We start from the raw sequence: 27,077 nt of genomic DNA on the forward strand, positions 1-27,077 counted from the left end.
CATTGATATTTTAATTATTGAATAATTATGATTCAAGACACTAAAAATAAAATATTTAAAAAATCCGAAGGAGTATGAATTAAAGTTAAACCCATTTAAAGAAAGAAAAAAAAAGGATCCTATAGCAGGAACTTTTTGGTTAAAATGTTAAATACCCGTAAATGGAGTTACTTCCTTGATTGCAAAAGTATTAAAACCAATTCATTAAGTTGTAGGTTGGAATTCCCTCCTCTATTAAAAAAAATCTAACAAATTTATATTTTAAAAATAATATATAAATTAATAACCATAGGCGCGATTATGCGAAGGGAAGCTCTTCATTTTCACTTCCACTGAATCGGAAGAAGCTCGATCGTCTCGCGTTTCTCTGTCGCGTAATCTTCTCAAATCTCCCTCGTTTTTTGGTTTCTCGTATGATTTTGAACTGGTTTAGCGAAACTTTCTTGGATTAAGATCTGTTTGGTTGCCATTAATGCAAAATTTCCTCTCCGTTTATGGATTTCAGTTCGTTAATCTCGTCCTCTTTCTTCGAAGTTATGCTAGTAGAAATTTTGTATGTAAAGAGTTTTAGGCATTATTTAGTAGCTTACTGTTTCTAGTTAACTCACTGAAGAAATTATGGCAGATAAAGAGCTTGGTAGATTGTTTTACTGAAAGTTTATGTTCAACGAAAATTTTTCTGAAAATTTATTAATGTTGAATGAGATGTTTGGATAGTTGTACAATGTTAGTGCCGGGAGATGGCGCAGGTGCAGCTCTCCGTGACATCGTCAGATATTCTGCTCTCTTAGAGGCTGAGCCACGGGAATTTGTTGCCTCTGCTCGAACACTTTTTACTAGTTTTGGCTTTTGATTGCAAGATTATCGTTATTCTTGAGTTTTTATTATGATTAAGGAGTGAGATTTTGATGAATATTTGCATTGTGTTTATATCCCCTTTGTGGTTTACAAAGCAGAGGAAACTCCTCTGTGTGTGTGTGTGTGTGTTTTTTTTTTTAATTAACAGGAAGGGAAGTAAGTTATCTTTGTGCAAAGCTTTTGGATTTTCAAGAAAGCTTTACTAATCCTTCTTTGATGTAGGCTAGTTCAGTTCTCTGATTTAACGTATTGTGCCTGTGCAGTCCTCTGGTGTTGTTTTGTTATGTCAAAGCATCCATCTAATGCAAATGAACAAGATAAACTTGGACCTGATTACTTCAGTTACTTCAAAAGGGAAGTTCTAGATTTGTTATCTCAAGAGGATATTCTCCCTTCTCCACCCCATAATTCACAGTTATCTCTGTCTTCGACCTCATTTGGTGATAGCATAGGACCTAGGCTCTCTGATTTTAAAAAGGAAAAACTGAAAGTATTGCTGAGACAGAGTGCAGTTATTCTGTCAAAAGAAGTAAATGAGGTATATAGTTGCAAAGATAATTGGGTTACTACATCTCAGGTGCACATGGGTTGTTATTTGATAATTTAATAATTATGTTATGAAGTGCCGAGTAAACTCCACCTTTTTTGGTTATGTTTTGAGTTCAATTTCATGAGTATTAAACAAATAGAACTTCTTACTAAGAAATAATACGTGAAAGTAGAACTACAAAGTACCTAAATATTTTATTCTAGCTGGTTTCATCTTTTTTTTTTGTCTTTCTTTCTTTCCTTTCTCAAAATCAATGCAAGCTCAAATTGATGCTTATTTATTGAATATATGGTCTTCCAATTACCATTGTAACTATTGTGCTGCTGCAGATCCTCGGGCCTGCTCTATCTATCCAACACTTGAAGTCATGTTTGAGATCCAAAGCCAACTCAGAAAATGTAGAAAAATTAGCTATAAATGATGTAGAGCAAGCTCCTTTTAAGAAACTCAAATCCTTGCCCTATTCAACTAGCCTATCTGCGCAAGAGGATTGTGCTAATCTTGGATCTAGCAGAGTGGTAATGTTTTATTTATGTTCCCATCCTTTATCTTTCTCTCTCTCTCCTCGGTTTGCACCCATGCATTTTGATTTACTACAGTGAATAATAGTATGGTGTATCTTTATGGATGATCCTAAATATCCTTTCATTTGATAGGCAAAACCTAGGTTTATGCTGAAATCTGAACTCTTTGTTTGAGTTAGAGTCAGATATTGACCATGTTATTTCAAGTTTTAAAACATTATGAGCATTGAGCAGTTTGGAAGAAGGCAAGAGATGGGTGTTGTCTTGGTTATCTCATGATTTAAATAAAATATTTAGGATGGTGTGTGCAAAATCAAAGAAAGCTGGTAGTTTTTAATATGTGATCATAGTTGGTCATTTGGTATGCAATTGGTAAATTTTTAAGTTGCTTTTTTTTCTCAGATACTAATTTCTTAATTCCTCTCTACATTGGTATCTTAATTCAAGAGCTGAACTTAATTCAAGAGCTGAACGTTAGAGTATTGATAGAGAATATATTGGGAGTGTTATTATGATATTAGTAGTGGCATGATTGTAATTACTTGGTGAGTTCGTTTGAGGGATGGTTATAAATAGAGGGAGTGTGGAGGATTGGTATAGTTTCGGGAAGTCAGTCCATAGTAGATGGATTGTGTGGGAGAGATAGTCCTTTCGAAAGGTTATTGATATTATCAATTTCTTTTGATATTGCAATATAGTTTCTCGTTGTTTTCTTATAATTGGGATCCTAACCCTAAAATCTCGAGGATGGGGGTGTTGGGAGTACAAACAAAATCTCACATTGATTAGAAAATGAGAAGATCATTGGTACATACGTGAGGGACAACATCTTCATTAGTTCGAGGCATTTTTGGTGAAACCAAAAGTAAAGTCAAGGAGAGTTATGCCTAAAGCAAACAATATCATACCATTGTGGAGATACTTGAGGGTACTGTTGTCTTTAACATCTGGTATCAGAGACATGGTCTAAACCTAGCTGTATCGGTGAAATGTTCAAGTTCTAAACAAAGAAGTGGTGGGCCTTAGAAGATGTAGCCATGGTGTAATTCGTGATTGAGCTCTATCAGACAGAACCTGTACAAGAGCTAAATGGATGAATGAATATTTTAGGGGAGCTTGGTAAGCCTCAAAAGAACGTCTTTGTGATGTGATCTATGGTTGAACTCTATTGGATGTGGACAGGCAATATGCTCTGAAGAAGAGGAGTTGACTTGGGATAGGAGTTGGATTGGTGGATGACTATTTGAGGGATACCTGTACTTTGTTTGAGTGGAAGATTATTGGGAGTATAAACAAAGTCCCACATCGACTAGGAAAGGAGAAGATCATGGGTATATACGTGAAGGACAACATCATTGGTATGAGGCTTTTTAGGTGAAACAAAAAGCAAAGCCACGAGTGCTTATACCCAAAGTAGACAATATCATACCATCATAAAAATATGAAGGGTCCTTGTCCAGCCCCTTTCCCAACCAGGTCTTGCATACATCTAATGTCCTAGTTAAAACTTTGGGTATCCTTTGCATGCTGTTCAATATCGTGTTACTTAGGCTGCACCTCATTATTCCATATCATGATTCTCCACTCACTGGAAGAGAAAATGGTATTCAACCTCCCCTCGTTCTTCCTTTGATTAATTGTCAATGGAAGATATCTCTGGCTTTTAGCAAGTTTGACCAGCTCTTTTATGTTTGGTGCACTAAGACAGAATAAAATAGGGGATCTGGAAAATTGGTAACAAGTCAATGTAGTTTGTCAATTTTTTTTTTCATAGGGAATCAAAATATTTTTCCTTGGCATAACAATGCATGGTGATGGTCTAGTTTTCTGCAGACCAAACTTTCTATTATTTTTTCTTATCCTTTTTTTTTTTTCATGACAGATAGATGAAGAATTACAGTTCTTTCTTGAGAATGATAGCAAGCAGATCGAAGAAATAGTGACTGAACTTTCAAATGAACTATCTGGAACAGTAACATTCTATTATCCATTTTCCCTTTTGCCTTTGTTTCATATTGTCAGCTCATACAATTTACCTTCAGTAATATGTAATTCCAGTGGATCATGTCTCTAACACAGTGTTTTAATACTTTATTAAGCTACTGTTGTTGTGCTTAAACTGCTAATTAACATTGAATAGTGGGTTTTCAGCTAGGGCACATGGAGCAACAGCTTGAGGAAGTTCTTGATTCTGTAATATCAAATTGCAGGTATTGCGTTAAGTTTTAGGCGGGTATAGCATGGCACTTCTTCTCATCTACTGAGTTTGTCCTTCTCAATAAGTTCGCCTGTGGAACATGATGTTATTACTAGTACTACGAAGTCGACCTTTTTCCTCTTGTGAGAATGTATTGTGCCCGAATAATGAAGTTGATCACTATGATGCTTTTATCATTCAGTTCATTATGTCTTCATTTGATTATACACGATTGGAAAGCTACGATTGTATTAGTTCTTTGGCCCTCCGCCTTTAGGTTATTTCCCCCTTGGGTGGTTTCGGGTTTTTAATACATTTCCTTTGTTTCTTATAAAAAAAAATATGTACAAACTTTGGTGAATCTGTTGAATTTCTTGCTGTTCAGAAATTTTGTAGAAGAATCAATTTCATGGATGGTATATTTTAAACAATGGGCATCAGGAACCAACTATTTTTATCCTTCAGAGAATATTTACGTATGAATGACAGAAATGAGTCATTAAAATTTATTTTTGATCTGTCTAGTTTACCGTCGTCTTTATTTTTCAGGCCTATGACCTTCAAGGAAAAGGAACAGCTTCAGAAACTCATTCAGGAGCTTCCACCAGAAAATTGTGGTCGTGTTGCAGAAATTATCCAACATAGGACAGATGAAACGAACTCCTCTGATGAAATCTATGTTGATTTGGATAAAGAGGCAAGTGAAAAGTCCACATTAATGCATGCAATAGTAACCATGGACTGAATATAAGTGCGTGTGTTTTTTGCAGAATAACATCACTCTCTGGCGATTGTATTACTACGTCGAAGCAGTTGAGAAAGCAAAGAACCTTGTATCGGGATGACCGTTCCACAATTTTTATGTTTTCGTAGGTCCAAAAACCATTTTTGAAGGAAGACGATGCCTTATTTCTCTGGTTTTTAAGAAGTTCTGAAGGCTCTCAATGTCCTTGTTAAAAAGTCCCTCTCTTTTTGTTTCTAGCCTTTTGTAGGTGGTTGGTGAGATCTCTTAGTAGCTTGAAATTTGGTGATTTTGAGGCTAAAAATCACATTCTTTTTTCGAATGATTAATTGAGATTGTAAATCAATCAGGATATAGCTTAGTGCTTAATACTCTTATCAACCTTTAAGAGCTTCAATAGAAAGTGTGACATACTGCCGTAAATTATGCTTCAGTTTTGATTTTCTTCTATGTCATGTTCAATTAAAAAAAAACCAGGGTATTTAGAGGCCCTACTTTATGCATTATGTTCATGCCCCACCCCTCTAATTCTTGAGGAGACTTCACTCTCCCCAAGACTAACTTCGAGAGCCAACAAGGATTTTGAGTTCAACCAAAGGCTTGAACTCAGGACGTGGAGGATATCTCCACGCTTATCAAGGCCTGGGCGTATTATGACGATTGCTAAACAAATTTTTATTCTAATGTTTGCAAAAATACATTGACGTGAAGATTTATGCTTTCCCCAAGGGTCTATCAATTGTTTTCAGTTGTATATACAGGCTTGAAGTTCTTGTGAGCTAACACTGCATAGAAAGGGTCTGAACCTGACAACAAACCCAGCAGCCTCAAAATCCAACTGAATGGTGAGTTATCTTCTCCATCGCCACTTGAAGCAGGTATCTTTCTAATAATCTCGGGTTGTGTAAATCCTTCGACACATTGGAAATATTGGACGACTAATTGTACTCTACTGTATGCAGACCCATCTCTCCATGCACTCACAGCTTTCTCATAGAACATTCTGTTGCTAAAGCTGATGATGAACACTCCTCCTGGCCTCAGCACTCTGAACACCTCAGCAAACACCTGCAATGATATTCACTGGTTAGCTTTCCATTTTCATAAAATTTAACTTCGCCTTCTATATTAGTGAGAATGGTCTAGTTATCTTGGATTGCCTGCTAGTAATGACCCTGTAACTAGATCTTTTTCAAATCTTTCGCTTGATTGCTAATTTTGATCATCTTTGGATAAAAATAGCATAGTACTTGTGTGCTTGGTTACATTTCCTTGAAAGTACTTTTAATCACTAGTTTATTTGTTTGGTTGCCCTGCATCTAAAAGTGATTTTACAAATGTCAAATTACTATAAAGGGATCCTAAAGTGATTCATGGTCAATCACTTTTGAATTTTCTTTTCCTTTATAAGAAACCAGCTTATTACCAACCAATTTTAACATTAACAGCAAAAATAGTATGACTGAAAAAATATTAAATTGTAAAAAACCTAGATTAAAATTTTTTAAACCATGAGACTGTATTGAAAAAACACCTAAACATTAGGGTGTACAATGAAATTAATCATAGCCGAGGTGTGCGTAAGCTGGCCTGGACACATGGATATCAAAGAAAAAAAATACAATGAAATTAATCTGGATTATCTACTTTATTTACAAACTTAATTCAACATGTACCACCATTTGTGCTACTGCATAAATGTGTAGAAACATATTTCAAAAGGACTTCACAAACCTTCTCTGGCTGTTGAAGATACTGCACACTAACAGTGCAAACAACTGCATCAATACTGCAACTCTCCAACTCAAGTTTCTGGTCTTCATTAAGATCCTTAACAAAGAAGTAATCAAGCTGCGAGTTCTTGACAAGCTCCTGAGCATTTAGGCCATGTCCAACGACTCGTTTATACTCGACTTCTTTTGGGAGATGGCTAACCCAAGAGCTCATCAAGTCGAGGATTTCGATTCCAGGGCGCAGCCTTTCTCGATACAAATTGGTTAATGTAGAAATGAAGCCATCATCGACATGAGTAACGAAGCGTGGAAAGGCATAGAATTCTCGATCCGGGTAAGCATTAAGCTTGATTCTTCCTTGTGGTGTAAGAACTTGGCGTCTGATATTGCCTGCAGCTGCTGTGGATTCTTGTTTTGTTTGGCTGTTTTCTTGCAGATTCGCGATGGTTGTCAAAGCATAGGGGTGGGTGCGGCGGGGTTTTACTTTGCCCGAGTATGAATAATGATTGGTAAGAAGCCATGGCTGGGAGCTTATGTCAATGGCTAGCATCAAGCATGTGTTTGGAAAAACCAAGTTTTGGGACTGGGGACTCGGGACTGAGTTTCAGAGATAAGTTGGTTTCATTTGTGGCCATTTTCTACTTCCATATTTGTTTGGGCCCCACATACTTGTTTCTTTCAAATATGTTTTTTTATTTTTTTATTTTTTTATTTTTTTCCCTTTTTATGAATGAGTGAATGAGTGAATTAATGATGACATCCCATCTCCAAACAATTTGTTTGATTGTTTCTAACTTTCTCTATTTGAAATGGAATATTTACCAAATCTATGAACAGGATCAAATCTTATTCTATGATATTTACCTGAAATTTCTATTTCTTATTCTGAGGCAAAGCAAGTAACTGAGAGGGCTTGAATTAGTTGATTTATGATTTATAATTTGTCTTTCGTTTAAAAAGTTGATTTTGTTTTCCAGGATGCAACCAGGTGAAAAAAAATTGATTTAGGAGATTGATTGTCAATTTGAATGTAATTTTTGACATGTGATCAATGAGTGATGATTATTACGAAACCTTAGTATATTACTTGATAATTTCTTAGGGTTGATTATTGATCAAGGAAAAAGTTAGATTTTCAAAAAATATATATTAAGAGATTTAAATTTGTTTACAAGGGACTTGAATTCTATCAAAACTATCACAAGATACAAAAGTGTGAAAAGATCATTTTAAAGGATGAATATTAGAACGAGGTGACAATTCGTCGATGCTTATAAAGATAACGTCTAATATACTCGATTAAGAGACTAACACCAAAGAGATTAGAATGATTAAGATTGTCAAATTATGTTTTGATCACCAAACTATTAATCTACAACATGTTTTCTTTGAGCTCCAACTTCAAAGGGTTATCAATCATCTCACTTTAATAAAGATAAACCAAGTGAATCAACCACTCTATTAGGAGTACTAATAAATTGTTGTCGAAATTTCTGTATATTCCTGAGTTCAATGTTAACACAAGGGGTAAATCGACATTTTCATAATATTATAAAAAAATTGAAAAAATAACAAAATATCACTAATATAGACATAATATTAATATTAATTAGTTTTAACTTATTTAAATTTAAAAAGGATAAAATGCTTTAATTTAATTTTTTTTTACGAATTTTTTATTTTTATAATCTTTCTAAAAATATGAGTTGTATCAATTTTTATTAGCATTTCCATAAAATTGAGAAATCGATATTTCCATCGATACTTAAAATGACACTTTAGAGTGCTTTTAGCTTTCTTTTTTTCCTTTTTTACCGAAAGCATTCATAGTTCACTTTTAAATCAATGATTTCACGTTGGAAGTGCTTTTGGCCAAAACATAGCTTAAATCATTTTATTAACACGTGTTATAAATTTTTAATTATCTTTTTTTTTATAAAATTTAAATTATTAGTTTTGTAAATTTTATCAAATTTGTAGGGGTTGTAAGTTGTAAACCAACAAAATGGGCCTTTAGAACTTTTAGGCCCAAATTAAGTTCCCGACCCGCACTGTTCTCTGTTTTTATTTGTTCAATTTTCCATTCCCACGACCTTGAAAGATTAGGAACCTAACTTATCATTTTTCCTATATAATTAAGACTGCCCCTATTCCCATATACTGAAAGCCTAGCAGATCTGCTTTATACGAAGATATTTTTTTTAGGTACTGTTGGGGTCGAACCACGCCCACCTCACCTGTTCAAACCAGTTCAACGAAGCCGACCTAACATGTCGGTCTTGGTCACTTAGCAGGAGGAGCGGAGTGCTAGATCTCACCTACCGCAATAGGGAACGGACCGGTCAATAGCAAAGACCAGAGGTCGCTCAGGAGAGCACTACTCGAGCAGAGGAATATCCTGATGGGACAGCTATCTATCACGTCAATCATGGACCCAGCTACAAAATCTGTCTAATGCTGATCTGTTGAACTCGGATTCTATACTGACTTTGGCTTCAGAATGGCTTACCTCCTTGCATGTACACCGAAACATTCTCTAAAGGTCCTATCCCGACCTCCCATGTCATCGTCTGTACCTCGACAGATTTTTGCATCAACAGGTACAAAGTTTGAGTGATACTAAAATTGCTGCTAATCTTCTACACATGTTGGTTGGAGAATTTAAACTTTTAAGCATTCATCTTGTCAATGATGTACATCTTTTTTAAAAGATAACTATTAGTTTCTTAACTCAAAATATTCTTTTATCTCTGTGATTTTATTCAGGATGGTGTTATTTTCTGAGCAGACACACGAGCTACTGAAGGCCCTATTGTTGCTATCTGTGAGAATTCATTATATGGCACCAAACATATATTGTTGTGGAGTAGGAACTGCTGCGGATACTGAACGTCAATGGTGACCTATTTGAGGCAGGTGTACCGCAAGATGAGGGGCACTTCCGCATCACTGAGCTGGTACAACCTTGTACACCCATGCTTGGAAAGAAGCAGTCATATTAGCTTCGCATACGAAATGGACTCTTTATGAAACGCATGTGCAATCGTCGTAATGACAAATATGTCACTTGAAATGCGGGAGGCAAATCCGTTAAACTATACTTCACCTTGTAGTTTCTATTCCCAATGACCTTGGACTTATAGAGCGCAACTTTTTCTTTCATTGCACTCTGCAAGCCATTTAGGGCTCGTTTGGTAACGTTCCTATTTCTTGTTTTTGTTTTTTTATTTTTAATGAAGAAAAATATATTGCATGGTTCCAACCTCTAATAATTTAAGTATGATAAAACAATCTTTTTATTTATGTTTTGTAACAAATTGGAAATGGGAACAAGAAAAGAGAAACTAGTTTTGGTTGTTTCCAAACTTTCTATACAATTGTGAGAATGTTCCCAAAAAGGGGAAACAAAGAAACAAAGTTAGTTGAAAAATACTTAGATTTCTTAAGAAAATTGGAAACGAGAAACAAGAAATGAGAATGTTACCAAACGAGCCCTTAGTGTCCTATTCCATATAGTTGTCCCACAATCCATGTGGTTGAAGTGGTCAAGGTCCTCGACGTCCCCAAAGAGGTCGTTATTAACATTAGATTTCACCTTGTTCTTCCCTATCATGACAAATTCAGTGTAGTATACCAACGTCACCTTCACAACGCCCTTGTCGTTGTTGAAGACAATGTTCTTTTATGGTCGTTCGAACTCTTGAAGAGATAAGTCAACCTTATCCAAGAAGTATAGGCTTCAGAGCCTTTTCTTTGAGACTTTCCTCTGAATGACCCTACCAGATGACTGCCACAGCCTTAGTCATTGACAGAAACCCCACCTTCGAGAAGGTAACAGCAGTGCCCTCGATATTGAATCTGTCGGAGTGTCAGCAACCTCCCTAAGCATAAAGTAATAAACCAATAAACGATAGAATATCATATCCAGGTCCACAAATTGCCCAAATATTATTTCTTTCCTGAACATATCCAACTCTTGAGGAGTAAGCTTCTCTTTGATATGCTTGTTCAGGTCGCTGATGTGAGACAAGCTAGTAACCTGGCCTAGAAATCTATGGATATTTGGACTGTTCTCAAATTTTGGGTATTTTTGAAGTTTATTAATGTGGGTAATTGATTGATTCGTGTGTGGTTTCAAATTATTATTTTTGTAAATTTTTGTCAAATTTGTAGTTGTAACCCAACAAAATGGGCCTTTATAACTTTTAGGCCCAAATTGAGTTCCCGACCCGCACTGCTCTCTGTTTTTATTTGGTCAATTTTCTATCTCCCCAATTCCAAATAATTAAAAAAAAATTCTTATTTATTTATTTATTTGAAAAAAATAAAAGTGTTTTCCTTCTCTGCAAGTTATTTGCTTTTTAGACGAAGAACGGGAAGAGGAGCTAACTCGCTAAAACCTCACTCGAACTCACGCCAAGTTCGATCCTCACTATTCCTTCTTCTCAGGTTCGATGTTTTCAAATCTGAATTCTTACACTTCTTTGGTTCTTCGTATTCCGCCATTTAATGTTACCATTTTGATCTGCTCACTCCTGGTTTATGGGTCGCAAAGAATTGGGAATTTGAGATACAAATTCATAGGGCAATTCTCTTAGGTTTTTGTTTGATCGTGAAATGAAAGAATCCCAGCGTTCGGCAAGTAAATTCGTTGATATGATGTTGCTAGAAAGATTCAGGAGAGAACTTCGAGTATTAGGGATTGTTTTATAATATATTTTTTTTATTTCCTCGACTTCTCCTTCTCTCTCTCTCCTCTGCTCTGGTGAACGATCTTCTTCCGGTCAAGTTTTCGCCCGCAGGTGCTCTCATCGTACCCCCATCTCTCCTGATATAAAAAAAATTCTTTTTACTTTTTCATGTTAGATTTCTTGGTTTTTTTCTTCTGTTTGTTTTTATTTAACCATAAGTTGGATTCTTTCATTTCTGGATGTAGCGACCCATTAATTTTGTTCAGTGTTGGGAATAAAGATCTCGTTTAGTTTTTGAAAGAAGAGTGTAACTAGTTGTGGGATTGATTGAATTTTTGTTGTTCATTTTCGATTTGGAAGCCAATCCAATATTTTGTTTCAACTTTTCAGGTGCACTTGAAATTTAGCTATGGCTAGCTCTGCGATTGATGTTCCTCCCAAGGGTGGGTTTAGTTTTGATCTCTGCAGAAGAAATGATATGCTTGCGAAGAAGGGTCTTAAATCTGCATCTTATCTTAAGACTGGAACTACCATTGTCGGTTTAATTTTCAAGGTAATTTGCGACATTGAGAGTGTTACATAGTTCTTTCTTATTTTCCATGTTTTTTTCAGAGTTAAATGTTGTCCTTTCAGTCATAATTTTGTAGAGATTCGCCACCGCCTTTATTGATACTTGGAAAAATCATGTCCCTCCTTTGTCATATGAGTTCACTTTATCTTTCTATAGTTTCAGCAAATTAGCTTTCTTTAGCTAGCAATGGATCTTTCTACAATAATGTCTAATGTCTGAAGTGGTGAACTGAACTGACATTGATGGGCTTTATTAGGAGCAAGTTTGTTTTAGCAATTCCAAATGTAATTTAGAAATACACTATGTACAACGGTTTAGACTTTTGGAAGAGAGACCTGCGAAGCAAGGTCAGGTTGAATTACTACATACATTGGAGTTCAAGTTATATGTAATAGGTTAAATTATAAATTTGGTTCTTGAACTTTCGCTGTTCTGCATATTAAAGTTTATGTACTTTGAAGAGTTTCTAATAGGTCCCCGAACTTCCAAAGTTATGTCTATATGGTCTCTATATTTTAAAAAATTTCTAATAGGTACTTAAATTTTCAATTTTGTGTTTAGTAAATCCCTATATTAAGGGACCTATCAGACACCAAATTAATATTTCAAGGAGTCAAAACTTTTTAAAGTGGACTAGGGAGACAACTTTGAAAGTTGAGGGATCTATTGGTAATTTTTTAAATTACAAAGACTTAATAGACAAGACACAACCTTGAAAGATTAGGGACCTAACTCATAATTTTTCTTATATAATAACACTGCCCCTATTCCCATATACTGAAGCCTAGTAGATCTGCTTTATAGGAAGATATCTTTTTCTTTTTGGTACAAAGTCTGAGTGATATTAAAATTGCTGCTAACCTTCTGGACGTGTTGGCTGGAGAATTTAAACTTTTAAGCGTTCACCTTGTCAGTGATGTATATCATTTTTTAAAAGATAACTGGATTGAATGGTCTGGTCTAAATAGTTAGTAAATGTAATGCTTGTACACTGTATGGCCTTTTGTTTTCAATTATGATAATGACACCAAAGTTTCTTCTTTGAATTCAAATTAATATTCTTTTATCTTTGTGATTTTATTCAGGATGGTGTTATTCTTGGAGCAGATACACGAGCTACCGAAGGCCCTATTGTTGCTGACAAGAACTGTGAGAAAATTCATTATATGGCACCAAACATATATTGTTGTGGAGCAGGAACTGCTGCGGATACAGAGGCAGTAACAGGTAATTGGTGATATCTACCTACTACCAGTTAGGTTCCGTCAATATTGTTCCTCAAACCGAGCTAATTCTATTATTTTTATTCTTGCATTTCATTAGACATGGTTAGCTCCCAATTGCAATTGCACCGCTACCACACTGGGCGAGAATCAAGGGTTGTTACTGCACTGACCCTTCTCAAGAAACACCTTTTCGGGTATAGCCTTTCTTGTCGTCTTGGATATTTTTTTTTCTCATGGCTCTCATCTAGTCATCTATTTATAGAGTGAATCTAATTCTTTACATGCATTATGTTCTCTAGCTATCGAGGTTACGTGTCAGCCGCTTTGGTGCTCGGTGGGGTTGATGTTACTGGACCTCATTTACACACTGTAAGTTTCATTCTGAAAAACGAATGATTTTAAGTTGCATAACTCGCCATCTTGAAATGTGATACTTCTGTTTGCAGATATATCCTCATGGATCAACTGACACCTTGCCATTTGCTACAATGGGATCGGGTTCTCTAGCTGCAATGGCTGTATTTGAATCAAAGTACAAAGAAGGCCTGACTGTAAGTTCATGTGCTATACAGCCGCAGATAAATTTGAATAATATGTTGTACCTTAGTTGTGCAACTGCTTCTTTCTTTTTCCATCCGCCGTATTGATTGGGGGCTTCTATTTCCTCGTTGTAGAGGGATGAAGGGATTCAACTCGTAACCGAGGCGATATGTTCCGGGATATTTAATGACTTGGGAAGTGGAAGTAACGTTGATGTTTGCGTCATAACCAAGGTTTGTGATCATCCAAAGTTCTCTTGACTGCTTATAAGAAAATATAGGAAAAATTGAATCCTGAAGTTATGTATATTCTTTTGGTGTTGCAGGGGCAGAAGGATTATCTGAGAAACTACCTCTTACCGAACCCTCGAACATACGTCAGTTCGAAAGGCTATTCCTTCCCCAAGAAAACGGGTTAGTCACGCGTCTTCCTTATACTCTTCCTGTGTATCTTCATGTTTTGTTTCTCTTATGATGACTTGTGCTTCCTTTGATTATAGAGGTTCTGTTGACGAAGATCACGCCATTGAAGGAAAAAGTCGAGATAATCGAAGGAGGAGATGCTATGGAGGAGTGAGAACAAGAAAAACTCAGGGTTGCGGGGCTCGGGTAATTTCGAAGTATGGTTCTTTTTTCTTTCCTCGAGTGGATATTACTAGAAAATTCAGTTTTCATGTTGTCAATGACTTGATTTAAACTTGATTATCAATATTTCCAACCCAAGAGGGCTGTTGTTAGATAGAGCCAGTTGTTTGTTCAAATCACCCTGACTTCCTTAGAATTTGATAACTTTTCTTAGTATGATCTTCGGTATTGTTTACATTCAAATGAATCTGAAGGTCGCTAGTTTCATTTCATATGGTATTCGGTATCGGAATCATTTACAAATGCTGTTGCTTCCCAATTTTGAAATTTCTACATACGAGCGCTTCTTTGGGATGTTGAATCAGATGAGACTCTCTTGGTAAAAACATATCACAGCCCCATACAAGAAAATTGCGTGCTGAAAGGCGATGTTCAGTGTTTTGATGCTCCTAAGTCTTGAAAATTGATTTTAAAAACAGAAGCAAAAGTTTATTTTACAAAGAGCTCCTAATAGCTTAACATATAACTATCAGCAATTAGCGAGAGCACGTTTTGATTCGGTCTGTTTGAGTACTTTGGAAGACAATCCCTAAGATATGTAAGGTTAGTTCAGTGTTTACTTTTAGCGCATTTGTAAAACATATTGATTTCAGGATGATGTTATTCTCGAAGCAGATGCATGAGCTACCGAAGAAAAGGTTGATCTTCTTTAGAATTCGATAACTTTGCTTCGTATGATCTTCGGTTTGTTTACATTCGTATGAATCTGAAGGTCACTAATTGGGCTTCATAACGGTATTCGGTATCGGATTCGTTTGCAAATGTTGTTGCTTCCCAAATTTGAAATTTTTACATTTGTGTTTTTGCTTCTTGGAGAAGACAGATGATTCTCTTTGTAAAATCAGGTCACAGCCACATACAAGTAAAAATTGGCTTGCTAAAAGGCAATGTTCAATTGCTTTTCTTGCAAATCCAAAATGACGAGCATTGCTTATTCTCGAGTCAAGTCATAGAATTGAGAAGATTACTTGAGATTAGAGACTAATCGTGTTATATGATTTGAACTAAAAAAGATTGAACAAAATAGCAAATATGAGTCTAACTCACCCGTAATTGACATCTACATTTGATTAAGAAGTCTGAGAATTTCATCTATACAAAAAAGGAAAAAAAAAAAAAGAACCTGTTCTCAAGTAGAGACGTCCTAAAAATAAGATGTTTTTTCTTTGGCCTAATTTAATGCTGTAATGACAGTCTGACATATCAATTTAATTGAGAAATTAATGTTGAAATTGATATTTGTAATTGAAACTAATTGAAAATAAAGGGTCCATCTAATTAATCAAAATTAAACGAAATTTGAACTAATTTGATCAAATCATATCATAGTTATAGAAATAATTTTTTTTTCAGGGTTAATATTAGAGTTCTTAAATTTTATACGGTTCGTGAGTTTGATAATAATCATTGTAATCTTTTAAATTCATCAATATTTATTTTAAATTTCATTATTAAACCTTTGTCCAATCTGATTAAACATGGCCTTAAAAGTAAAATATATTTGGCCTTTAAATTTTTCAAAATATTTATTTATTTATTACTTTATATATCTTGATTCTATATTTTCAATTAAAAAAAACGCTCACCGCTGTTGTTTTCTTAATTCATTTATATCAATTTTGAGTTCCATTATAAAACCTTCATTAGTTTACATGGGATACAACTATATTTTAGACACCTAATTACATAAATATCTAAAAATTTTAATATTTATAAACTTATCAAAATAAAGGTCAGTTTATGATGGGTGCATGTGAAAATTATAAATCTACTTGTATTTATATATTTTTAATAAATAAACAACACTAGAGGCAAGTTCTCTTTTTTAGAAACAAAATCTTAAATTCTAAATCCTAACCCCTAAACTTTAAACCTTAATTACTAAGAAAAATAATATACATAGGAAAATCCAAAGAAGAATGGTCGGAAAATTAAGCAAGAAGAAGTGCATTGATTAAGTATGATATTTGTTTAATTATTTATTAAAATATTATCATTTAATAATTAATATAAATATTTACATTTAGATGACCGTCAATTCTTAGCGGGAAACAATACATTTTAAAATATAATAATAACCGTAATATAATGACATTTATTGAGTGCAATTTAAGAAAAAAGAATTTATTTAAATCTTGAAAATATAGATTTGTAAATATTTTTAAAAAATGGACCTTTCTAAAATATCATGAGTAATATGACCCACTCCAGACCATTTCTAAAGAAGTGTAATATTAATTAAAAGATTAAAATTAACTAAATATCTAGTTGACCAATCTTTTAAATTAAAACAAAAATTACATCATCTATTATAATAGTTATAATGTAAATAAAATAATTAATTTGTTACTCACAACAAAATGTTGATAAGGTGATTGCAAGATTTGAGTTAGAGAAATTTGACGGAAAAGGGGACTTCAGTCTTTGGAAGAAGAAGATGAAGACATTACTCGTGCAACAAAAGGTTGCTAAAGCCCTCGATCCAAGTAAGTATTCTGAATCTATATCCGAGGAAGATAAAGCTTAGAATACTGAAATTGCGTATAGTACAGTGATTTTGTATCTTTCTGACAGTGTTCTTAGAAGAGTAAATGGCATAGATAGTGTTTCTGAACTCTGGACCAAACTTGATACACTATATATTTCAAAATCTCTCACAAATAAGGTTTACCTAAAAGAAAGATTGTTTGGTTACAAAATGGATTCATCTAAGGGACTGGAAGAAAATCTTGACGATTTTAACAAGATTTGTATGGAATTGACAAATACTGGGGAGACACTCACCGATGAAAATCAAGCTGTTATACTTTTGAATTCATTACCTGACAAGTACAAAGAGGTTAAATCTGCCATTAAATATGGGAGAGATGCATTAATTTTGGACATTGTTCTTGATTCCTCAAGATCCAAAGAACTTGAATTCAAATCCGGAAAGAAAGACACTGAAGCTTTATTCTCTAAAACTAAACAGTTCAAGAATCGCTATAAGCATTCTAGTAAACAGTCGAATCAGTCTTTTAGCAAAGGAAATACAAAAGAAAAGGAAAAACTTACCTGTAACTATTGCCATAAAAAAGGACATATTAAATATGATTGCCCAATTTTAAAAAGAAAAGGAAAGCTGCCAGTAAGAAGTGAAAATAAAGCCAAAGCAAATTTATTAGAAGGCTATGAGTCCGCTGAGGTTCTTGTGGTGGGAAAATTGAATGGTTCAGATGAATGGATAATGGATTCAGGTTGCACCTTTCACATGACCCCACAAAAACATTATTTTGTTGAATTAGAAGAGTTTGATGGTGGACAAGTGATAATGGGCAACGATCAGCAATGTCAGATTAAAGGCATATGTTCAATCAGGTTAAGGTTGGATAATGGGCCTAATATAATACTATCTGATGTGAGATTTGTACCTGGGTTAAAACAAAATTTAATCTCCCTTGGTACCTTGGATAAGTCAGGTTGTGTATATACTTCAGAAAAGGGAGTCTTATCTGTTTATAAAGACTCTATGCTAAAGCTAACAGGTATTTTAAAAAATGGACTCTATGTTCTAAATGGCAATACCGTTGTGGGAGAACTAAATGTGGCCAGCAATAAAAGTTTGAAATTAACTAAGCAATGAAATAGTAGATTGGGTCACGTAAGTGATAAAGGTCTTGATCATTTGTTCCACCACGGTCTACTGGGGAAGGAAAAACTCTCACATATTTCATTTTGTGATCATTGTGTATTAGGTAAGTTAGTGAGAAAGTTTTAAACCATCCTCTTCAAGAGCCACAGGAAAACTTGATTATATCCACTCGGATTTATGGGGACCTGCAAAGGTTATGACTCATGGACCTGCAAAGGTTATGACTTATGGAGGATCTAGATATTTCCTTACCCTTATAGATGATTTTTCTAGAAAACTATGGGTTTATTTGCTTAAAACAAAAGATGAGGTTTTTGACAAATTTTTTGAGTGGAAGGTGTTAGTTGAAAATCAAATTGGGAGAAGAATAAAGATGTTGAGAACAGACAATGGCTTGGAGTTTTTAAGTGAAAAGTTTAAACAACTATGTAACACCTCTGGGATTGGTAGACATCTTATTGTGCCTGGTACTCCCCAACAAAATGGCTTAGTTGAACGTTTTAATAGAACGATTCTTGAAAAGGTGAGATGTATGCTTTCAAATGCAAATTTACCTAAAGTGTTTTGGGGTGAGGCTGTGAATACAGCCACCTATCTTATAAATAGGTGCCCTTCAACTGCTTTAAACTTCAAGACACCTCAAGAGGTAATGGTCAGGAAAACCTCCTTCATTAGCTCACTTGAGAACTTTTGGTTGTGAGGCCTTTGCACACATAAAAAGGGAAAAACTAGAACCACGAGCAAAACGCTGCATCTTCATAGGCTATCAGCAAGGAGTTAAAGGTTACAGATTATGGTCTCTTGAATCTGGTGATAACAAATGTGTTGTGAGCAGAGATGTAACTTTTAATGAGGACTTTATGCCGTGGAAACAGGATACAAATCAAGCCTCTACTAGCAAAATAGAAACTGAGACATTCGAAATTGAACTTCAAGCATCAGGTATTACAGCAAAAGATTCATCTGAAAGCATTCTTCCACCTCAGTCTCCTACAGAGCCCTCCACTTCAGAGGGTGACCACTCCTCTACAGAGCCCAATGTTGAAACACAAAATCTTGAGAACTATCAATTAACTAGAGACAGGGAAAGAAGAGTTATTCGGCCACTATCGAGATTTGATCATTCAGATTTTGCTCGTTATGCTTTAAATTGTTTAGACCTTACTGATATCTCTGAGCCTAGTTCATACAAAGAAGCTATGAATTCTGAAAATTCTAAGGAATGGAAGGAAGCAATGCAGAGGTAGTTTGAGTCCCTACTAAAAAATAATACTTGGAAATTGGTTGAAAAACCACTAAATCAGAAATTGGTGGACTGCAAATGGATTTTTAAGCTTAAACCAGGAGTAAAAGGTTTTGAAAAACCAAGGTTTAAGGCTAGACTAGTAGCCAAGGGCTTCACACAAGAAGAGGCCATTGACTATAATGAGATATACTCACCAGTGGTAAGACACACTTCCATTCGAATTCTTCTTTCAATTGTTACTCAAATTGATCTCTACTTGGAACAAATGGACGTGACCACTGCATTTCTATATGGTTTCTTAGAAGAGAATATTTTTATGAAACAACCTATTGGTTTTATTGACCAAGGTAATGAGAATCTTGTCTGTCATCTTCAGAGGTCAATCTATGGACTAAAACAGTCACCTCGACAATGGAACAAGCGTTTTAACACTTTCATTACTTCAAAGGGATTCTATAAAAGTCTCTTTGACACTTGTGTATACATTAAGAGAATAAATAATCACACCTCAGTTCTGTTGTTCTGTTATTACTCTATGTATTCTCCTTGCCTCTGAAAATATGACTGAGATAAAGAAAATTAAAGAAGAGCTGGGATCAGAATTTGAAATGAAGGATTTAGGGGCTGCTAAAAGAATCCTTGGTATGGATTTAAATCGAGATAAACAGAGACACATGTTGAGCATAACACAAAAGGGTTATATAAGCAAAATTGCTAAGCGTTTTCAGTTAGACGACGCAAAATCAGTAAAAACACCTCTTGCCCATCATTTTAAACTATCTTCATCTCAATCACCTACTTCAGCTGAAGAGATAGAAAATATGAAGTTGGTTCCTTATGCAAGTTTGGTAGGAAGCCTTATGAACATAATGATTTGCTGCAGGCCAGACCTAGCTCACTCAATGAATGTGATTAGCAGATTTATGGCTAATCCAGGTAAGCCACATTGGGAGGCATCAAAGTGGGTTCTTAGATATGCTAAAGGATCACTTCAAAAGGGACTTGTCTATAACAGAGAAATTGATTACTCTGATGATATCGTGGGCTATGTAGATTCAGATTATGCTTCAGATCCTGATAAAAGACGCTCCTTGACTGGATATGTTTTATGCTGTTTGGCCGAAGACATGGTAGCCCTGTCGTATAGTCCAGATGGTCGAGGGTGTGCCTATCCTGCATTTTGGTCGAGGGCATGGTCGCCCTGTATTATGGTGAGGTGGTTGACGGCGTGTGGCCGTCCTATCTTATGGTAGAGGACGTAGTCGCCTCGCTTTAGGGTCGAGGTGGTGGAGGGCGTGGCCGTCTTGTCTTATGGAGGATATGTGTGATCTTGCTCATCAAGGAGCTGTAAGCAAAGGAGAGAACAATTTGTATAAAAAATGGGCTTTGTGAAGAAAATGAGCTTTAGAACCTCTCAATAAAGGAAGACAAAGATAATGATAGACGTTTAATTTGATGTTATTGCATTGTGAGATTATTTATTTGGCATTCAAGAGATAATCTTTAATTTTAATGAGTTGTGAGCTTAATTAATTATTAATTGTTAGTATAACTAATATAACGGATTCATTCCATTGAATAATATTGCAATCATTCGAGATCAAAGTCGGTTTTAGACATGTATAAGAAAAGTCAAGGACGAGAGAGGCAAGTCAAAGAAAGCAGTCATGCAAACCAATGACTAGTGTGGGAAGACATGAATTTATCAGGCCATTTTCTCTTCCAAAAGTCGAAAATTCTATGTAAAATGGTCTAAGCTTTTAGAAGAGAATCGTGGATCAACTCAGGTTGAATTACTTCTGTTAGAGGAATTAAAAGAAATTTTGGCAGCCGTAAAGTGAGAAAGGAATTGGGCCCAAGAGAACCCAATCCGTTAAAAGGAAAAATCAGTCCAAGGCACAATGGGATGCACAATAAGATGCACGATGGGATGCACAATACATGGCGCAAATGCATGACATAACCATGCATTGTGCGGTACCCCCTTCCAGCCGCACAATAAAACGCTGAAAGGGGGACAGGTGAGCGGAGCCGCCGCCCTGTGGCAGTAGGCCCCGTTTTTGTGCGGCCTATTAGGTCGCACCCTCTTTTTCAACCATTTTCTTTGACCACCGCCAACGAAGCCGCCACCATAGCGCGGATATTTGATGTAAGATGCCCACCGACTTTCTTTGCGCAATTATTGGTCTCATTATAGAGCCAATTATAGAGCGGCTGTTGACTTTGACACAAACCTCTTTGACTTTTCAACATCTGTTCACACTGCCATCAAAACCTATAAATAGAAGGGAGGTATGTCATTCTTTTTCAAGCAATTCACTCAAGACTTGCTCATTTCCTCTCTTCCACGCTTAAAGCTCATCAACTGACTTAAGCATCGGAGTGTGGTCGGCCGACACCACACCAGTGTTTTCTTGTTTTCTCTCTTATTGCAGATCCAAGCCCCTCCAAACTTTCGAACCAAATCCTTATCCAAAAGCTCGACGGTCGATTCTCCGAATTACTTGGTTTGCTCGACCCGATCCGAGTTCCCAAAAATTGCATCAACAACTTCAAACATCAGATTTTAGGTTAAATAATTATAAGTTTGGTCCTCTAACTTTAAAAATTGCGTCGATAAGTTTTTGCACTTTAAAAAATTCTCTAATTTTAAACGTTGTGTCTATCTAATCTTTATACACTAAAAAATTTCTGATAGGTTTTTAAACTTTAAATTTTATATTTTTAATAGATCTCTATTGTTAATCTAGTTAATATAATGTAATATTATGCCATTTAAATACTATTTGACATGCTCTGAGAGTAATCTTTATATAATATAGGTAGAATGACATAATAAATATTATACTAATAGAGTTATAATAAAAGCCTATTAAATACAATTAATTAAGAGTATGTTGTATTAAAAGAAAGCACAATTAAAAGTATATGTGAAATTAAACATTTTGTCCAAAAAAAAAAGTGAGATTAAACAATTATTTTTTTGTTCACAAAACATATGATAACCACATTCAAGCAAATTGGTGTGTTGATAACCACATTCAAGAAAATGAAAATAATGTCAAAATTGAATTGATTTTTCTAAAATTCAAATTGTCCATCCAACCAAAACTAATTCATACCAACAAAATCGACCACCAAATAAACCGAAATTGAATTGAGCTGACCAAATCATATTATAGTTATTAAATTTAAAAAAAATTAGAGTTAATTTTATAGTTCTTAAATTTTATTGAATAACAAAAAACTCAAATTTAGTTACGAGTTCAATTCTACCAACAATCTCTACTAACTATAATTCGGTGTAGTGTACGTATTTTGTAATATGTCACACTAACACGAAGTTATAATCAATTTATATTGAAAGTTAAAACGGGTGGGAAAATAATAATAATCTTGTAATTTAGAGATAGTTTCTGCCATTTTTATATTATATTATGAATTTAGAGATTAAAATCATAGAGCACACACCCAATCAAAAAAATGAGCATCCTCACACATTAGCTTCCCTCCGGGCATAATCCAAATCTTAGAACAAATTAGACTTTGGATCGAAAATTTATATTTGAACTATAAAATTTTTAAACAAAATCTATATATACACATATTTTTAAGTATAACAAAATTATATTTACTACTTTATATATTTTATATCTCTTACTCCTATAATTTTTTAAATTCACATATCAAATTTGAGTTGCATTGTGAAAAGTGTGAAACATTAGGTATAGCAAATATTTTCATATTCAATTGCAAAACTAAGATTTGATATATCATCGTGTCTTATTATCTATTGGAGATATATTTGAACATTAATTAAAAGTTATTTAAATATCAACTAGTGTTTTATATTCTAAAAATCACATTATAATTATCATTTAAATAATTATATTAATATGTAAAAAGATAAAAGAGATGCTAGCAAAATTAGCAACCACAATTTAATTTGCAAAAGTAGCAAAATCTGAAGCCACGTGTCATACCTGTTTTGATACCCCATTGATATATTAAAAATTTTGAAGAGGGTAAAATCTAAATAATAAAAAATAACCTAAAAGTTGTTATTATATTCGTAAATATGACAAACATTTTAACCATCAATTACAAATTTCCAAAAATAAAATGGGGGCATAAACGTAAACCCCATGACTTATTGATTCAACACCCCATAATTTTTCTCATACTCAAAATTTTAAATCAATAACTCAAATTTTGAAAAAAATATATTTTTTAGATAAAAATAAGATATAATACAAGAGAAATTTAAGAATTGGAATATAAATCAAATAATTAATATTTGAATAATACAAAATATATTAAAAATAAGTTTGGAAATTCTCGTAGGAATAGGACTCAAATTGGGTACAAAATATATTAAAACTAAGTTTATAAACTCTTGTAGGAATAGGACTCAAATTGGGGTCTTATAAAATACGACTTATTGCTAATTAAGTTTAATCGCGTACCATTCTTCTCAATTAGAAATAAAGAAGTAAAATTTTGTTCGTCATGTCCTACGATTACTGTTTCAAGTACATCCTCATCGGAGATGCAGGTTTATTTTTCTGGATATGAATTAGTCTTTGTTCTTTTTTAATCTAATTCTTTTTTTGAAATTGTATCAACATTCCAATGTTCTATCTCAAAACCAAAACCAATTAATAAGAAAAGGAGTAGCCCACTCCTCAACGTGGGATTGTGAGAATTTTTTTGTTGTCGGTTTTTGCAGGCGTGGGAAAATCTTGTCTCATGTTACAATTTACATACAACCGATTTCAGCCGATTCATGATGTGACGATCGGTGCGGAATTTGGTTCTCGAATTGTCAACATTAATGGCGGACATATCAAACTTCAAATATGGGATACTGTAAGTACCTTTTTTTTTTACAAATTCCACTCCTATTTTTCCAAGTCCAACCTATTTACATTAGTGGTTTGATTTAAATAATTCGAAGAAGATATATAATAATATGTTTGCTAAACCCTACTGGTACTGGATAGAGAATTTCTTTTCGTGTCGATAATAACATAATATAATTTAATTACAGGCTGGACAAGAAAAATTCAGATCAATTACAAGATTTTACTATAGAGGAGCGGCCGCAGCTCTTTTAGTTTATGATATAACTAGGTAAATTACATTTTCATTTATTTCTAATTATTTTCTAAAAATCTAACTAAATTAGGATTTCAGTTTTGAACATGAAAAAGCATATCCTAGTATTTTAGTAAATTAACACTAAATTAATTATTATTAGGAGAGAGACATTTGATAATTTAGCAAGCTGGCTAGAGGACGTTCGACAGCAAGCAAATTCGAACATGACAATTATGCTGGTCGGGAACAAAGCAGATCTCACTCATCAAAGACTTGTAAGCAAAGAAGAGGGAGAACAATTTGCCAAACAGAATGGACTCTTATTCTTGGAGGCTTCTTCTAAAACATTTCTAAATGTCGAGGATGTGAGTTTTTTTTTAATTTAAATTATAAATTTTGTTTAAAATAAACATTCATTTTGGTTTATCCTTCTCTCTTTTTTTTCAATAGTAACCAAATAGAAAATCATTTTATTGTCATATAATATTTTTTTTCTTGATATAGTAATTGATGGAAGATCCTGAATTTTTAAATTTTGTATAATTTCTACGTGATCCCCTTGTTTATATGTTACTGGACCACACAGGGATTCACGAGGAAAGTTCTTTCCATAATTAATTGATGGGATGATTTGTGAAGTTTGATTAAATTATAAAGATCATTCAATTCAAATTATATGGACCAAATTGAAATAAATCGTCCTATTTTGATCTAGGTTTCTCCAAAAATGTTTACTGTCCTATTTTACCTTTTAGCATCTGTTTGATTTTACAGGCATTTACAAAGACTGCAGCTAAAATATTTCAAAATATTGAAGAGGGCGTCTTTGATGCATTGAGTGAGGTATGTTGGGCAATTTTTTTTTTCTTTTTTTTGGTAAAAACTAAAATTTTGTTGATTAACAATCATTTGTAGGTAGAACTTTAATTTGATGGTGATGTATTGTAAGATTATTTAGTTGGCATTGATAAAGATATATTTTTTTTTTATAAGTTACATTTTTTCTGAGTTTAAATATTAATTATTAGTTTAAAGAATATAAAGGATTGATTTTTACATTTTATTGAATGTTGCAGTCATGCGGGATCCAGATGGGTTACAGACGTCCTCAAGATCGATTGAAGGCGATAGATACACGACGAGGTGGATGTTGTCGCATATTGTGAAACAAAGAAGGCAGTTGTGTGTAGAAATTATTAGTATAGGAGGAAGAAAATATGAATTTATTAGTTGATTTGTTAATTTTAGTTAATTAATTAGGAATTGAGATGTCATTTTATTGAGGGAAGTTAGAAGATATTATTTTCATTCATGAAAAGTTTCAAAGATCCTATATTTTCACAAACATAATGGAAATTGCAGTTAAAATTCTAAACACTAATTAATAAATTAATTAACTCAACTTAATTATTTAACTAAATAAAACGAAATTTATAAACTCAATATATGTTCTTCCAACATTAATAACTTTTTTCTAGTAGTTTTACTCATCAACTTCTCATTATATCAATCCTTTTAAAAGCATTGATTTGAATTTTAATGCTCTCTCTCAATCGATTTAACCTCTCTATTTTATTGTCAATCTGAACATAATTTAACTAGTTAGAGTATATATCTTCAATTAAAAAGTGGGAAGAGTCTCCACCTCCGTATGTTGTTGAATTAAAAAAGATTAAAAAAACGCATTTGGTCCCTATACTTTCATTGAAGTAAAGTCATTTAGTTTGTAACGATTTAGTCTACGTATAGTAATAAATTAGCCCATCAACTTAGCATGTACCAATTTAGTCCCTATAGTTTAAAATCTATAATGATTTAATCCCTACTTTGAAAAATCGCATCAAAATCAAGTGTCGATTTCTATCATATAATTAACAATTAAATCGTAACATAATTTTTCACGATGAGGACTAAATAGTTACAAACTTTAAACTACAAAAACTAAATTGTTACATACTAAAGTTTTTTTTTTTTTTAAAAGATACAAAGACTAAATCGTTACAAATTAAAATTTATGGACTAAATCAAGGGATAATAATATTTTATTACCTTAAAAAATCACAACATTAAATATGATTGATTAAACTAAAAGTTGGAGGGTATAAGTGCAATAACCCAATAATTGAGATATCTTTTTGCAAATAGTTTTTGAAAATACATTAAAATATGAATTCAATGGTTAAGTCAGTCAATGGAAAAAATACATTTTTGGTCCTAAAATTTAATTTGAAGTAGCATAAACTAAACATTTTTGGTCTGTGAGGTTTAAAGTAGAGGTCTATTTTGTCCCTAAAATTTTAAAATAGACTTTTTTGTTCGTTGAAGTCTAAGTTATTCTAAATCATCATTGAGCATCCTTTAAGCAGTAGTTGACTTGACAGAAAAATGATACGACAAAATTATTAATTTTTACCTATTCTTTTAGGTAGCATTTTCTTTCTTCCTCCTCCCTTTCTCTTTCTCCCGTCTTAGAACGAATGAGAGAGGGAGAAGCTTTCCCTCACTTCGGCGAGTGACGACTACACACGACGATAGCGGCGACGACGTGTGGCAGTGGACAATGTCCAGAAGATGAAGATAATAAAGAAGAAGAGAGGAGAAAGAAAATGAGAGAAGGAAGAAAGAAAATGTGTTTAGTTGGATTAAAAAAATTATGTATAAAATTAATATTTTGCCACGTCATTTTTCTGTTTCAAGGACTGCTTGGGACAAATTTTCTAACTTAAGGAATAAATAGCCTCTATTTTAAAATTTTAAAGACCGCATAGACAGTCGCTAACCAAAAAATATTTATTTTGAAAATTGAGGAATAAAATACATACCT

General features: G+C 33.8%; 4 protein-coding genes across 6 annotated transcripts; 3 read left to right on the forward strand and 1 right to left on the reverse strand.

Moving 5' to 3' along the window:
* The first annotated feature begins 217 nt into the window (after positions 1–217).
* On the forward strand, positions 218–7,440 carry LOC111019964 (bromodomain testis-specific protein). 3 transcript variants are annotated; one of them, XM_022296490.2, is made up of 10 exons: positions 218–374; positions 1,122–1,396; positions 1,738–1,926; positions 3,815–3,904; positions 4,084–4,142; positions 4,679–4,826; positions 4,900–5,749; positions 5,834–5,957; positions 6,578–6,938; positions 7,041–7,440. In XM_022296490.2, exons 2-7 carry the CDS (start codon positions 1,142–1,144, stop codon positions 4,972–4,974), a joined length of 816 nt encoding a protein of 271 aa, XP_022152182.1. In that variant the 5' UTR covers positions 218–374; positions 1,122–1,141; the 3' UTR covers positions 4,975–5,749; positions 5,834–5,957; positions 6,578–6,938; positions 7,041–7,440. The 3 variants fall into 3 exon arrangements, with proteins under 3 accessions (XP_022152182.1, XP_087983941.1, XP_022152181.1); XM_088127815.1 differs by having other exon boundaries at positions 4,900–4,998; positions 5,633–5,749; positions 6,578–7,076; XM_022296489.2 differs by having other exon boundaries at positions 4,900–4,998; positions 5,633–5,716; positions 6,578–7,076.
* On the reverse strand, positions 5,531–7,154 carry LOC111019963 (S-adenosyl-L-methionine-dependent methyltransferases superfamily protein). Its single transcript, XM_022296487.2, has 2 exons — positions 6,606–7,154; positions 5,531–5,939 (listed from the first exon to the last, which is right to left on the reverse strand). Exons 1-2 carry the CDS (start codon positions 7,152–7,154, stop codon positions 5,607–5,609), a joined length of 882 nt encoding a protein of 293 aa, XP_022152179.1. The 3' UTR covers positions 5,531–5,606.
* Positions 7,441–10,897: 3,457 nt separating the features above from the next.
* Positions 10,898–14,488, forward strand: LOC111019980 (proteasome subunit beta type-7-A). The gene is made up of 9 exons (XM_022296512.2): positions 10,898–11,053; positions 11,686–11,848; positions 12,952–13,093; positions 13,190–13,286; positions 13,392–13,461; positions 13,539–13,643; positions 13,767–13,865; positions 13,958–14,045; positions 14,132–14,488. Exons 2-9 carry the CDS (start codon positions 11,705–11,707, stop codon positions 14,206–14,208), a joined length of 822 nt encoding a protein of 273 aa, XP_022152204.1. The 5' UTR covers positions 10,898–11,053; positions 11,686–11,704; the 3' UTR covers positions 14,209–14,488.
* A 2,158-nt stretch (positions 14,489–16,646) lies between these two features.
* On the forward strand, positions 16,647–25,559 carry LOC111019952 (ras-related protein RABB1b-like). Its single transcript, XM_022296471.2, has 6 exons — positions 16,647–16,762; positions 23,883–24,022; positions 24,204–24,286; positions 24,414–24,618; positions 25,028–25,096; positions 25,330–25,559. Exons 1-6 carry the CDS (start codon positions 16,714–16,716, stop codon positions 25,417–25,419), a joined length of 636 nt encoding a protein of 211 aa, XP_022152163.1. The 5' UTR covers positions 16,647–16,713; the 3' UTR covers positions 25,420–25,559.
* The last annotated feature ends 1,518 nt before the right edge of the window (positions 25,560–27,077 follow it).

This window comes from Momordica charantia (genome assembly GCF_013281855.1).
Source record: "Momordica charantia cultivar OHB3-1 chromosome 8 unlocalized genomic scaffold, Mcharantia_2.0 BLBB01000008.1, whole genome shotgun sequence".
Taxonomy (NCBI): domain Eukaryota; kingdom Viridiplantae; phylum Streptophyta; class Magnoliopsida; order Cucurbitales; family Cucurbitaceae; genus Momordica; species Momordica charantia.

Excerpts from the sequence above, each read along its gene's own strand:
- LOC111019963 (XM_022296487.2), bottom strand. The coding sequence starts at position 7,154 with ATGCTAGCCATTGACATAAGCTCCCAGCCATGGCTTCTTACCAATCAT. Across the intron at positions 5,940-6,605 it reads ATCTTCAACAGCCAGAGAAG|GTGTTTGCTGAGGTGTTCAG; the intron begins GTTTGTGAAGTC and ends ATATCATTGCAG.
- LOC111019952 (XM_022296471.2), top strand. The coding sequence starts at position 16,714 with ATGAAGACATTACTCGTGCAACAAAAGGTTGCTAAAGCCCTCGATCCA. Across the intron at positions 24,023-24,203 it reads AACTTCAAATATGGGATACT|GCTGGACAAGAAAAATTCAG; the intron begins GTAAGTACCTTT and ends ATTTAATTACAG. Across the intron at positions 24,619-25,027 it reads CATTTCTAAATGTCGAGGAT|GCATTTACAAAGACTGCAGC; the intron begins GTGAGTTTTTTT and ends TTGATTTTACAG.
- LOC111019980 (XM_022296512.2), top strand. The coding sequence starts at position 11,705 with ATGGCTAGCTCTGCGATTGATGTTCCTCCCAAGGGTGGGTTTAGTTTT. Across the intron at positions 13,094-13,189 it reads GGATACAGAGGCAGTAACAG|ACATGGTTAGCTCCCAATTG; the intron begins GTAATTGGTGAT and ends GCATTTCATTAG. Across the intron at positions 14,046-14,131 it reads TTCCTTCCCCAAGAAAACGG|AGGTTCTGTTGACGAAGATC; the intron begins GTTAGTCACGCG and ends CTTTGATTATAG.
- LOC111019964 (XM_022296490.2), top strand. The coding sequence starts at position 1,142 with ATGTCAAAGCATCCATCTAATGCAAATGAACAAGATAAACTTGGACCT. Across the intron at positions 1,927-3,814 it reads ATCTTGGATCTAGCAGAGTG|ATAGATGAAGAATTACAGTT; the intron begins GTAATGTTTTAT and ends TTTTCATGACAG. Across the intron at positions 4,143-4,678 it reads TCTGTAATATCAAATTGCAG|GCCTATGACCTTCAAGGAAA; the intron begins GTATTGCGTTAA and ends TTTATTTTTCAG.